Raw genomic sequence first — 14,570 nt, 5'->3', positions numbered from 1 at the left:
TCACTCTATCACAGAAAAATAAGAGTTGTAGAAATTATTGGAAACTCAAGACAGCCATGACATTATGTTCTTTACAAGTGTGTAAACTTTTGACCACAACTGTATATATATATATAATATATATTATCTCTCTCTCTCTCTCTCTCTCTCTATATATATATATATATATATATATGTATAGTTTCATGTAATGTTCATATTTAAATAGAACTACAGATATATATATATATATATATATATATATATATATAGATATATATAGATATATATAGATATAGATAAAGAGAGAGAGATAATATATAATATATATATATATATAATATATATATATATAATATATATATATATATATATTATATCTGTAGTTCTGTTTAAATATGAGCTGCTGGTTTTATTCTGATTTCAGGATATTTGATATTTGATGTTTCAGAAATCTGATTCTATTTTATTTCAGAAAGACTTTATTACCAACACACAGGTTGTTCCTTTATTTAAAATAACTTAATATATCTTAAATATAGATTATATAACTTAAATGTATATTATGTATTATATAGCTTAAATATATATTATATGTTACATAGCTTAAATATAGATTATATATTATATAGTTTAAATATATATTATATATTATATAGCTTAAATATATATTATATATTATATAGCTTAAATATATATTATATATTATATAGCTTAAATATAGATTATATATTATATAGCTTAAATATATATTATATATTATATAGCTTAAATATAGATTATATATTATTTAGATTAAATCCATTATAAAGATTAAATCTATATTAAATAAATGTTTATATTATTTACATTTTATAATAATGTGTTCTTGTTAATAAAGTTAAACACTTTAATACCTTGAACACTTTTAAATAAAGTTCTATTTAGTTTTAACCACGTGACCCTGAGTGGCGCCAAATACGATCTGCGGAAGTAAACCGGATGTTGTCATCAGCGCTAGCAGCAGCAGCTAACATCAGACGGAGCTAATTATCAGTTATTATCAGTTATTATCGACCAATACGGATCATCGTTGATCATCGCTGATCAGGTGATCGGCTGGTTCGGGCGGAGAAGTTCCGGTTTGACTCGGTGAGTTAGCATTAGCACGTAGCAGATTCACATTCATATAAACCGTGGAAGCTAACTGTGGCTAACGGCTTAAGCTAGCTGTGGCTAACGGCTGAAGCTAGCTGTGGCTAACGGCTGAAGCTAGCTGTGGCTAACGGCTTAAGCTAGCTGTGGGTAACGGCTGAAGCTAGCTGTGGCTAACGGATGAAGCTAGCTGTGGCTAACGGCTTAAGCTAGCTGTGGCTAACGGCTGAAGCTAACGCTGATCAATATGTGGTGATGTCATTAATTACTAACAGCTGATTGGCTGATTTCTCATCTTATAGAAGGAGGTGAGGTAGAGGTTATGTAATATACCTAACTATTATATATTATATAACATCCTGTTACTGTTGATCATATCTATATACATAACTAGTATATATTATATATGATACCTAACTATTATATATTATATAACATCCTGTTACTGTTGATCATATCTATATACATAACTAGTATATATTATATATGATACCTAACTATTATATATTATATAACATCCTGTTACTGTTGATCATATCTATATACATAACTACTAGTATATATTATATATGATAGCTAACTATTAATATTATATTACATCCTGTTACTGTTGATCATATCTATATACATAACTAGTATATATTATATATGATAGCTAACTATTATATATTATATAACGTCCTGTTACTGATGTCTAATAACTTAAATCCTTGACACCAAACGAAACTCCTGGTTCAAACCAAACTACGCAGCAAAATCCAGAATCGACTTCTGGTTAAAATCCAGGGTTAACTAACCCTAACCCTTCTGGTTACTAACCAGGGTTAACTAACCCTAACCCTTCTGGTTACTAACCAGGGTTAACTGACCCTTCTGGTTAATAACCAGGGTTAACTAACCCTAACCCCTCTGGTTAATAACCAGGGTTAACTAACCCTAACCCTTCTGGTTAAGATCCAGGGTTAACTAACCCTAACCCTTCTGGTTACTAACCAGGGTTAACTAACCCTAACCCCTCTGGTTAAGATCCAGGGTTAACTAACCCTAACCCTTCTGGTTACTAACCAGGGTTAACTAACCCTAACCCTTCTGGTTAAGATCCAGGGTTAACTAACCCTAACCCTTCTGGTTACTAACCAGGGTTAACTAACCCTAACCCTTCTGGTTACTAACCAGGGTTAACTAACCCTAACCCTTCTGGTTACTAACCAGGGTTAACTGACCCTTCTGGTTACTAACCAGGGTTAACTAACCCTAACCCTTCTGGTTACTAACCAGGGTTAACTGACCCTTCTGGTTACTAACCAGGGTTAACTAACCCTAACCCTCTGTTTCAGACTGACTCTGTTATTAAAGCTTCTGGCAGCTGTAGAAACAACTACTGGAAGTTTCATTCAACCTTACTGTGAAGGGTTAGGGTTAGGGTTAGGGTTATAGGCTATATAGGCTATAGAGTCTGTAATTGCTGAGGATGATATAATGTCGTATGTTTCAAAGTGTGAGTTTTTAAAATGTTCCTTTCCTTTTGGGAAATCATTTAACAGAAGTAGCAAAATAGCAGATTTAATTTAATTAAAGAAATGAATACTTATTGTAATAAGGCATCGCCAACTGAAGTAACTTCACAGTAACTTATACTCGTCTGCCTTTTTCAACCATATCAAAGATCTTATCTCCCTTATAGACGAGGAGTTTATGTTGAGCTGATATTACTGTTAGACAGGGTTAGGGGTAAGGTTAGCTGTGTTAGCAGACTTAGCTGGTCTTTAATCTCCCTAACCCTTACATCAAACTTTTACCCATTAAACAATCCTGTTGTTCTCATGTTGAAGGAAGCAACTGATAATCTGTCATTTCCTCCCACTAGGAAACAAGGCTAACCCTTTAATCCCCAGACCAGGTAAGACTCATCACATTATTGAACACTTGTTTATGCCAATAGATTAAAGAGTAATAACTGATTCCCAATCTGGATTCATGAAAGATCGATCCGCTAGGTGATCGATCAGATTATAAACATTTAATAGAAGATGACTTTTATCCCTTTATTTTTCAGAGTTTAAAGCTTTTAGGTTTTGGGACTGAATTTGGAGCCAGTTTAAAGTCTCTTTATGATGATGTAATAGTTGTATTTGGCCCTATCTCTCCTTTTCTCTTTATAATTGCCACAGAAATGCTTCTATTTTTATTAAATATGCAGATATTGTTCCTTTAAACGTTATTGTTGTCATCATCATCTTTATCCTCAACAATTAACCCTAACCTCAACATCATACCAGCAATTAACCCCAACCTCAACATCATACCAGCAATTAACCCCAACCTCAACATTATACCAGCAATTAACCCCAACCTCAACATCATACCAGCAATTAACCCCAACCTCAACATTATACCAGCAATTAACCCCAACCTCAACATTATACCAGCAATTAACCCCAACCTCAACATTATACCAGCAATTAACCCCAACCTCAACATCATACCAGCAATTAACCCCAACCTCAACATTATACCAGCAATTAACCCCAACCTCAACATTATACCAGCAATTAACCCCAACCTCAACATTATACCAGCAATTAACCCCAACCTCAACATCATACCAGCAATTAACCCCAACCTCAACATTATACCAGCAATTAACCCCAACCTCAACATTATACCAACAATTAACCCCAACCTCAACATCATACCAGCAATTAACCCCAACCTCAACATCATACCAGCAATTAACCCCAACCTCAACATTATACCAGCAATTAACCCCAACCTCAACATTATACCAGCAATTAGCCCCAACCTCAACATTATACCAGCAATTAACCCCAACCTCAACATTATACCAGCAATTAACCCCAACCTCAACATTATACCAGCAATTAACCCCAACCTCAACATTATACCAGCAATTAACCCCAACCTCAACCCCACCATTTACAACTCCCGGTGCCTAGGAAGGGCAAAGAGCATCATAAAAGACTACACACATCCTGGCTTCCACCTCTTCAACCTGCTGCCCTCTGGCAGGCGCTACAGGACCAGCCCTCAGAGAGCCGTCACCATACTCAACTCAAGCTTGCACTAAGAAACTGATCCAGACTCAATCAAGATCTGTCACTACACTACAAATGTTTCAACACCGCCAAACAACATGCCCTCAGACATCTACCTCTGCACTATTATAGCACAGCATACTTGCACTAACCACTACAGTCACTTATTTTCCCTACCTCATTTCACTTTTATTGTACATAATTTTTTTTATCTATTTAATGTCTATTTTATGTCTTTTTAATGTGTGCACTTTAAGGTGAAGCTTAAATCTCATTGTACTTTGTATAATGACAATAAAGGCATTCTATTCTATTCTATACCAACAATTAACCCCAACCTCAACATTATACCAGCAATTAACCCCAACCTCAACATTATACCAGCAATTAACCCCAACCTCAACATTATACCAGCAATTAACCCCAACCTCAACATTATACCAGCAATTAACCCCAACCTCAACATTATACCAGCAATTAACCCCAACCTCAACATTTTACCAGCAATTAACCCCAACCTCAACATCATACCAGCAATTAACCCCAACCTCAACATTATACCAGCAATTAACCCCAACCTCAACATCATACCAGCAATTAACCCCAACCTCAACATTTTACCAGCAATTAACCCCAACCTCAACATCATACCAGCAATTAACCCCAACCTCAACATTATACCAGCAATTAACCCCAACCTCAACATTATACCAGCAATTAACCCCAACCTCAACATTATACCAGCAATTAACCCCAACCTCAACATCATACCAGCAATTAACCCCAACCTCAACATTATACCAGCAATTAACCCCAACCTCAACATCATACCAGCAATTAACCCCAACCTCAACATTATACCAGCAATTAACCCCAACCTCAACATTATACCAGCAATTAACCCCAACCTCAACATCATACCAGCAATTAACCCCAACCTCAACATTATACCAGCAATTAACCCCAACCTCAACATTATACCAACAATTAACCCCAACCTCAACATTATACCAACAATTAACCCTAACCAACCCTAACCAGCCCTGACCCCTGACGTCTGACCTCTGACCCTTGACCCCTGACCCCTAACCCCTGACGCCTGACCTCTGACCCTTGACCCCTGACCCATCAATGTGATTTAACAGAAGCAACGTTCCTATAAGATCCGTTGTTAAATACTTTTATGCATAGATCTAAAATATGAGAGTAAGGGTTACTGGGTTCTCCCTGTTCCACAGGAAGTCCTTTATATTGGAACCGATACGGAACAACAGATCCGTTCTAGTTAAGAACAAGTCGCACACGTGGCAGTGTTTAGTTCAGTGGGTAGAGCACTAACCCTAACCCCGTGTGTTGAGGCTATAGTCCTCGCTGCAGGCGACCCCGGTTCGAGTCCCGCACCAAGCGGTCCTATCCTGCGTGTCATTGCCCCCTCTGTGTGTGTGTTGCAGGTGATGATGTCAGAGGAGCAGACTGTGTCTCTGGTCGATGTTCTGGAGGAAGATGAAGAGTTGGAGGAAGAAGCTTCAGCCGTGTTGGCAGGAAGTGACTCTGATCACTGCTCATACCCCGAGGTTAGATTTATATATATATATATATATTATTTATTATCTATTATATGTAATATATAAATATATATATTATTTATTATAGATATATATTATGTATTATTTATATCAAGCCAAAAAAACTCAGAAACTGTAGCATAACATATGAACATTCTCTGTGCCAAGTCTCATGCTAATAAAGTAAAGCTCTGCAAAGTTAGAGATTTTAGTAGAGATAAATTTAGGCGCTCAACTCTGCATTTACACTGCCATCTAGTGGTGGAAGCAGAGTATAACACACTTACGCTGCCATCTAGTGGTGGAAGCAGAGTACAACACACTTACACTGCCATCTAGTGGTGGAAGCAGAGTACAACACACTGCCATCTAGTGGTGGAAGCAGAGTACAACACACTGCCATCTAGTGGTGGAAGCAGAGTACAACACACTTACACTGCCATCTAGTGGTGGAAGCAGAGTACAACACACTTACACTGCCATCTAGTGGTGGAAGCAGAGTACAACACACTTACGCTGCCATCTAGTGGTGGAAACAGAGTATAACACGCTGCCATCTAGTGGTGGAAGCAGAGTACAGCACACTTACGCTGCCATCTAGTGGTGGAAGCAGAGTACAGCACACTTACGCTGCCATCTAGTGGTGGAAGCAGAGTATAACACACTTACGCTGCCATCTAGTGGTGGAAGCAGAGTACAACACACTTACACTGCCATCTAGTGGTGGAAGCAGAGTACAACACACTTACACTGCCATCTAGTGGTGGAAGCAGAGTACAACACACTTACGCTGCCATCTAGTGGTGGAAGCAGAGTACAACACACTTACGCTGCCATCTAGTGGTGGAAGCAGAGTACAACACACTTACGCTGCCATCTAGTGGTGGAAACAGAGTATAACACGCTGCCATCTAGTGGTGGAAGCAGAGTATAACACACTTACGCTGCCATCTAGTGGTGGAAACAGAGTACAACACACTTACGCTGCCATCTAGTGGTGGAAGCAGAGTACAACACACTTACACTGCCATCTAGTGGTGGAAACAGAGTATAACACACTTACGCTGCCATCTAGTGGTGGAAACAGAGTACAACACACTTACGCTGCCATCTAGTGGTGGAAGCAGAGTATAACACACTGCCATCTAGTGGTGGAAGAAGAGTATAACACACTGCCATCTAGTGGTGGAAGCAGAGTACAACACACTGCCATCTAGTGGTGGAAGCAGAGTACAACACACTTACACTGCCATCTAGTGGTGGAAGCAGAGTACAACACACTTACGCTGCCATCTAGTGGTGGAAACAGAGTATAACACGCTGCCATCTAGTGGTGGAAGCAGAGTATAACACGCTGCCATCTAGTGGTGGAAGCAGAGTATAACACGCTGCCATCTAGTGGTGTCAGGGTTAGATGTGTATAAAAGCTCACACAGCCGCCCTGAGACAATTATTGGCGGCGCTGTTGCCCTCTCGGGCTTTAGAGGTTAATGTGTGTATGTGTGTGTGTGTATTAATGTATGTGTGTGTGTATTAATGTGTGTGTGTGTGTGTGTGTGTGTGTGTGTGTGTGTGTGTGTGTGTGTGTGTTGCAGGGCTACGTGCAGCGGCAGGCTCTCTATGCGTGTAACACGTGTTCTCCTCGGGGCGGAGAGCCAGCAGGCGTGTGCTTAGCGTGTTCATATAAATGCCACGAAGGTCACGACCTCTTCGAGCTCTACACCAAGAGGTGATGACATCATTCATTATTCATATTGATTATTGATCAGTTTATACAGTTTCATTAAAATGTGATAATTATAATCATCTGTTCACAAACATGCTGCGAAGTTTCATATTGATCGTATTGATCGTATTGATCATGTTGATCGTATTGATCGTGTTGATCGTATTGATCATGTTGATCATGTTGATCATGTTGATCATGTTGATCATGTTGATCGTATTGATCATGTTGATCATATTGATCGTGTTGATCGTATTGATCATGTTGATCGTATTGATCATGTTGATCATGTTGATCGTATTGATCATGTTGATCGTATTGATCGTGTTGATCGTATTGATCATGTTGATCATGTTGATCATGTTGATCATGTTGATCATGTTGATCGTATTGATCATGTTGATCGTGTTGATCGTATTGATCGTGTTGATCGTATTGATCATGTTGATCATGTTGATCATGTTGATCATATTGATCGTGTTGATCGTATTGATCATGTTGATCGTATTGATCATGTTGATCGTGTCGATCGTATTGATCATGTTGATCGTATTGATCGTATTGATCATATTGATCATGTTGATCATGTTGATCGTATTGATCGTGTTGATCATGTTGATCATGTTGATCATGTTGATCATGTTGATCGTGTTGATCGTATTGATCATGTTGATCATGTTGATCATGTTGATCGTATTGATCGTATTGATCGTATTGATCGTATTGATCATGTTGATCGTATTGATCATGTTGATCATGTTGATCGTATTGATCGTATTGATCATGTTGATCATGTTGATCGTATTGATCACTTCTTCTCTGCAGGAATTTCCGCTGTGACTGTGGAAACAGGAAGTTCACAGAGCTGCAGTGTAAACTCTTTCCTGTGAGTTATGACATCACAGCCGCCTGCTCTCCTGGCAGGTGTGATTACAGTGACATCACTGCGCTGTGTTCAGGTGTGTGCATTGATCAGCTGTGTGTGCGTTGCAGGATAAAGACGAGCTCAACAGTCTCAACAAATACAGCCACAACTTCTTTGGAGAGTACTGCACCTGCAGCCGGCCCTACCCGGATCCAGAAGACCAGGTGAGACACAGCTGACACACCTGAACCTTACCTGCCCTGCTTCCTGTACGGGAGCTGCCCTGCTTCCTGTACGGGAGCTGTGCCTCACTGTGATTGGCTCCTTCTGGTTTCAGGTGGAGGATGAAATGATTCAGTGTGTGGTGTGTGAGGATTGGCTGCACGGCAGGGTGAGTCCGACTTCACTATTAACTAATGAATGTTTTATGGAGCACAATGGTCTTCATGTGACTCTTTCCTTGGTCGGTTAGAGTCGGGGGGGATCTGAACCTCCGCCTGCGTTCAGCTGTTAATCCTTCTGAGGCATTAATTTAAACGTTTCCTTGATATGACTGTTGGTTAAACTATGGAGGTTCTGACCTCACCTGTTGGTTCTAACCTCTCCTGTTGGTTCTAATCTCTCCTGTTGGTTCTGACCTCACCTGTTGGTTCTAACCTCACCTGTTGGTTCTAATCTCTCCTGTTGGTTCTAACCTCACCTGTTGGTTCTGACCTCACCTGTTGGTTCTAACCTCACCTGTTGATTCTAATCTCTCCTGTTGGTTCTAACCTCACCTGTTGGTTCTAACCTCTCCTGTTGGTTCTGACCTCTCCTGTTGGTTCTAACCTCTCCTGTTGGTTCTGACCTCTCCTGTTGGTTCTGACAGCACCTGGGCTGTGAGGTTCCAGACTGTGTGGAGCTGCAGGAGATGATCTGTGAGTCCTGTATGAATAAAAACCCCTTCCTGTGGACCTTCGCCGCTCACCTGGCAGGTAAAAAAACTTCCTGTCTGTGGTGTACTTCCTGTCTGTGGTGTACTTCCTGTCTGTGATGTTCTTCCTGTTCAGTTCCAGATGAGTCAGCAGAAGAAGAAGTGAAGGAGGAAACGGCAGGAACAAATGAGTCAAACGCGAACCAGAATCAGTCTGAAGAGGTTAGAACCAGACTTGGAACCAGACTCAACTCTAATGAACCAGACTTAGAACCAGATTCAGCTCTAATGAACCAGACTTAGAACCAGACTTAGAACCAGATTCAGCTCTAATGAACCAGACTTAGAACCAGATTCAGCTCTAATGAACCAGACTTAGAACCAGATTTAGAACCAGACGTAGAACCAGATTCAGCTCCAATGAACCAGACTTAGAACCAGACTCAGCTCTAATGAACCAGATTTAGAACCAGACTTAGAACCAGACTCAGCTCTAATGAACCAGATTAAGAACCAGATTCAGCTCAAATGAACCAGACTTAGAACCACACTCAGCTCTAATGAACCAGACTTAGAGCCAGACTCAGTTCTAATGAACCAGACTTAGAACCAGACTTAGAACCAGATTCAGCTCTAATGAACCAGACTTAGAACCAGATTCAGCTCTAATGAACCAGACTTAGAACCAGATTTAGAACCAGACGTAGAACCAGATTCAGCTCCAATGAACCAGACTTAGAACCAGACTCAGCTCTAATGAACCAGATTTAGAACCAGACTTAGAACCAGACTCAGCTCTAATGAACCAGATTAAGAACCAGATTCAGCTCAAATGAACCAGACTTAGAACCACACTCAGCTCTAATGAACCAGACTTAGAGCCAGACTCAGTTCTAATGAACCAGATTAAGAACCAGACTCAGCTCAAATGAACCAGACTTAGAACCAGATTTAGAACCAGACTTAGAACCACACTCAGCTCTAATGAACCAGACTTAGAGCCAGACTCAGTTCTAATGAACCAGACTTAGAACCAGACTTATAGCCAGACTCAGTTCTAATGAACCAGACTTAGAACCAGACTCAGTTCTAAACAGCAGATCTGGTGCTGTTGCTCTACTTCAGTGTTAGCACTGATCAGTGTGATTGATTCATAATCAATAATCTGTCAGGTTGATGATGTCATCGAGCCAAACTGTAAGCGCAGCCGTCAGGAGGCGGAGCCGAGCTGCAGACTGAAGGAGCTGCAGGCGACCGGCCAGAAAAGAGTCCAATCAGGAGCCGTGTTCTGGCCTTCAGCGTGGCGCTCCAAACTCTGCTCCTGCAACACCTGCCAGGTAACCAATCAGCACGGAGTATCAGCTGTGAGGCCAGGTAACCAATCAGCACGGAGTATCAGCTGTGAGGCCAGGTAACCAATCAGCACGGAGTATCAGCTGTGAGGTCATTACTGCAGAAACGCAACGTTAATAAAGCGTCACTGAGGAAAGTTGTTGATAAAGTCGTCGTTAAGGGAATGCGTCAGTAACGACCGTTTGTGTTGCTAGGAGACGCTCAGTAACAAGTGTTCGTGTCGCTAGGAGACGCTCAATAACGAGTGTTTGTGTCGCTAGGAGACGCTCAGTAACAAGCGTTTGTGTCGCTAGGAGACGCTCAGTAACGAGCGTTTGTGTCGCTAGGAGACGCTCAGTAACGAGCGTTTGTGTCGCTAGGAGACGCTCAGTAACGAGCGTTTGTGTCGCTAGGAGACGCTCAGTAACAAGCGTTTGTGTCGCTAGGAGACGCTCAGTAACGAGCATTTGTGTCGCTAGGAGACGCTCAGTAAGGTGCGTTTGTGTCGCTAGGAGACGCTCAGTAAGGAACGTTTGTGTCGCTAGGAGACGCTCAGTAACGAGGGTTCGTGTCGCTAGGAGACGCTCAGTAACAAGCGTTTGTGTCGCTAGGAGACGCTCAGTAACAAGCGTTCGTGTCGCTAGGAGACGCTCAGTAACGAGCGTTTGTGTCGCTAGGAGACGCTCAGTTACCAGGGTTTGTGTCGCTAGGAGACGCTCAGTAAGGAGTGTTTGTGTCGCTAGGAGACGCTCAGTAACGAGCATTTGTGTCGCTAGGAGACGCTCAGTAAGGAGCGTTTGTGTCGCTAGGAGACGCTCAGTAACGAGCGGTTGTGTCGCTAGGAGACGCTCAGTAACAAGCGTTCGTGTCGCTAGGAGACGCTCAATAACGAGCGTTTGTGTCGCTAGGAGACGCTCAATAACGAGGGTTTGTGTCGCTAGGAGACGCTCAGTAACAAGCGTTTGTGTCGCTAGGAGACGCTCAGTAACGAGGGTTCGTGTCGCCAGGAGACGCTCAATAACGAGCGTTTGTGTCGCTAGGAGACGCTCAGTAACGAGGGTTCGTGTCGCTAGGAGACGCTCAGTAACGAGCGTTTGTGTCGCTTGGAGACGCTCAGTAACGAGTGTTTGTGTTGCTAGGAGACGCTCAGTAACGAGGGTTTGTGTCGCTAGGAGACGCTCAGTAACGAGTGTTTGTGTCGCTAGGAGACGCTCAGTAACGAGGGTTTGTGTTGCTAGGAGACGCTCAGTAACGAGTGTTTGTGTTGCTAGGAGACGCTCAGTAACGAGTGTTTGTGTTGCTAGGAGACGCTGTCTGAAGCCAGCCTGTCCTTCCTGCTCGATGAATCCGACACCGTCCTCGCCTACGAGAACAAAGGAAAGAACAGCGAACAGAGAACGCCGGGTCACGACCCTCTGATGTCAGCGCTGGACAACCTGAACCGAGTGCAGCAGCTGGAGATCATCCACGGTAACATTACAAGAACCAGAACTACAAGAACCACACATTAAACTACTAGAACCACACATTAAACTACTAGAACCAGAACTACAAGAACCAGACATTAAACTACAAGAACCACACATTAAACTACAAGAACCAGAACTACAAGAACCACACATTAAACTAATAGAACCACACATTAAACTAATAGAACCACACATTAAACTACTAGAACCACATTAAACTACTACAACCACACATTAAACTACTAGAACCACACATTAAACTACTAGAACCACATTAAACTACTAGAACCACATCAAACTACTAGAACCACACATTAAACTATTAAAACCACATTAAACTACTAGAACCCACATTAAACTACTAGAACCACACATTAAACTACTAGAACCACATTAAACTACTAGAACCACATTAAACTAATAGAACCACACATTAAACTACAAGAACCAGACATTAAACTACTAGAACCACATTAAACTACTAGAACCACACATTAAACTACTAGAACCACACATTAAACTACAAGAACCACATTAAACTACTAGAACTACATTAAACTACTAGAACCACATTAAACTACTAGAACCACATTAAACTACTAGAACCACACATTAAACTACTAGAACCCACATTAAACTACTAGAACCACACATTAAACTACTAGAACCACATTAAACTACTATAACCACACATTAAACTACTAGAACCACACATTAAACTACTAGAACCACATTAAACTACTAGAACCACATTAAACTACTAGAACCACATTAAACTACTCGAACCACACATTAAACTACTAGAACCACATTAAACTACTAGAACCACACATTAAACTACTAGAACCATACATTAAACTACTAGAACCACATTAAACTACTAGAACCACATTAAACTACTAGAACCACACATTAAACTACTAGAACCACACATTAAACTACTAGAACCACATTAAACTACTAGAACCACATCAAACTACTAGAACCACACATTAAACTATTAAAACCACATTAAACTACTAGAACCACACATTAAACTACTAGAACCACATTAAACTACTAGAACCACATTAAACTAATAGAACCACACATTAAACTACAAGAACCAGACATTAAACTACTAGAACCACATTAAACTACTAGAACCACACATTAAACTACTAGAACCACATTAAACTACTAGAACCACATTAAACTACTAGAACCACATCAAACTACTAGAACCACACATTAAACTATTAAAACCACATTAAACTACTAGAACCCACATTAAACTACTAGAACCACACATTAAACTACTAGAACCACATTAAACTAATAGAACCACACATTAAACTACAAGAACCACATATTAAACTAATAGAACCACACATTAAACTACAAGAACCAGACATTAAACTACTAGAACCACATTAAACTACTAGAACCACACATTAAACTACTAGAACCACATTAAACTATTAGAACCACACATTAAACTACTAGAACCACATTAAACTACTAGAACCACACATTAAACTACTAGAACCACATTAAACTACTAGAACCAGACATTAAACTACTAGAACCACACATTAAACTACTACAACCACATTAAACTACTAGAACCACATTAAACTATTAGAACCACACATTAAACTACTAGAACCACATTAAACTACTAGAACCACACATTAAACTACCAGAACCACATTAAACTACTAGAACCACACATTAAACTACTAGAACCACATTAAACTACTAGAACCACACATTAAACTACTAGAACCACACATTAAACTACTAGAACCACATTAAACTACTAGAACCACATTAAACTACAGGTTCTGTCTCTCAGGATACAACGATATGAAAACTGAACTGAAGGACTTCCTGCAGAGATTCGCAGCCGAGGGAAAGGTGAGTTTCACTCTGCAGTTGACCTTTGACCTTTTTATGAGTTTGACCAAATCAGTCAATCAATCCATAGTTTGACTGAGTGACTGAGTGACTGAGTGAGTGAGTGAGTGAGTGACTGAGTGAGTGAGTGAGTGAGTGAGTGAGTGACTGACTGACTGACTGACTGAGTGAGTGAGTGAGTGAGTGACTGAGTGAGTGACTGAGTGAGTGACTGAGTGACTGAGTGAGTGACTGAGTGACTGAGTGAGTGACTGAGTGACTGAGTGACTGAGTGAGTGAGTGAGTGAGTGACTGAGTGACTGACTGACTGAGTGAGTGAGTGAGTGAGTGACTGAGTGAGTGACTGAGTGACTGAGTGAGTGACTGAGTGACTGAGTGACTGAGTGAGTGACTGAGTGAGTGATTGAGTGACTGAGTGACTGAGTGAGTGAGTGAGTGAGTGAGTGACTGAGTGACTGACTGAGTGACTGAGTGAGTGACTGAGTGACTGAGTGACTGAGTGAGTGAGTGACTGAGTGAGTGACTGAGTGAGTGACTGAGTGACTGAGTGACTGACAGAGTGACTGAGTGAGTGAGTGAGTGACTGAGTGAGTGACTGACTGACTGAGTGAGTGAGTGACTGAGTGAGTGAC

At 40.8% G+C, this 14,570-nt stretch overlaps 1 protein-coding gene across 1 annotated transcript in view; it reads left to right on the top strand.

Moving 5' to 3' along the window:
- The first annotated feature begins 1,076 nt into the window (after nt 1-1,076).
- Nucleotides 1,077-14,570, top strand: part of LOC128376782 (putative E3 ubiquitin-protein ligase UBR7) — a 29,095-nt gene continuing 15,601 nt past the window's right edge. Inside the window, exons 1-11 of the mRNA XM_053336631.1 lie at nt 1,077-1,110; nt 5,621-5,743; nt 7,330-7,463; nt 8,286-8,346; nt 8,454-8,549; nt 8,663-8,716; nt 9,194-9,299; nt 9,375-9,460; nt 10,411-10,575; nt 11,875-12,040; nt 13,877-13,938. Of these exons, the coding sequence (XP_053192606.1) occupies nt 5,624-5,743; nt 7,330-7,463; nt 8,286-8,346; nt 8,454-8,549; nt 8,663-8,716; nt 9,194-9,299; nt 9,375-9,460; nt 10,411-10,575; nt 11,875-12,040; nt 13,877-13,938 (1,050 nt within the window). The 5' untranslated portion in view covers nt 1,077-1,110; nt 5,621-5,623. The remainder of the gene's footprint in view (nt 1,111-5,620; nt 5,744-7,329; nt 7,464-8,285; nt 8,347-8,453; nt 8,550-8,662; nt 8,717-9,193; nt 9,300-9,374; nt 9,461-10,410; nt 10,576-11,874; nt 12,041-13,876; nt 13,939-14,570) is intronic.

The sequence above is a fragment of the Scomber japonicus genome, chromosome 17 (assembly GCF_027409825.1).
Source record: "Scomber japonicus isolate fScoJap1 chromosome 17, fScoJap1.pri, whole genome shotgun sequence".
In the NCBI taxonomy this organism is placed as follows: domain Eukaryota; kingdom Metazoa; phylum Chordata; class Actinopteri; order Scombriformes; family Scombridae; genus Scomber; species Scomber japonicus.
The sequence above is the reverse complement of the archived record's forward strand: the minus strand, read 5'-3'. Positions and strand labels throughout refer to the sequence as shown.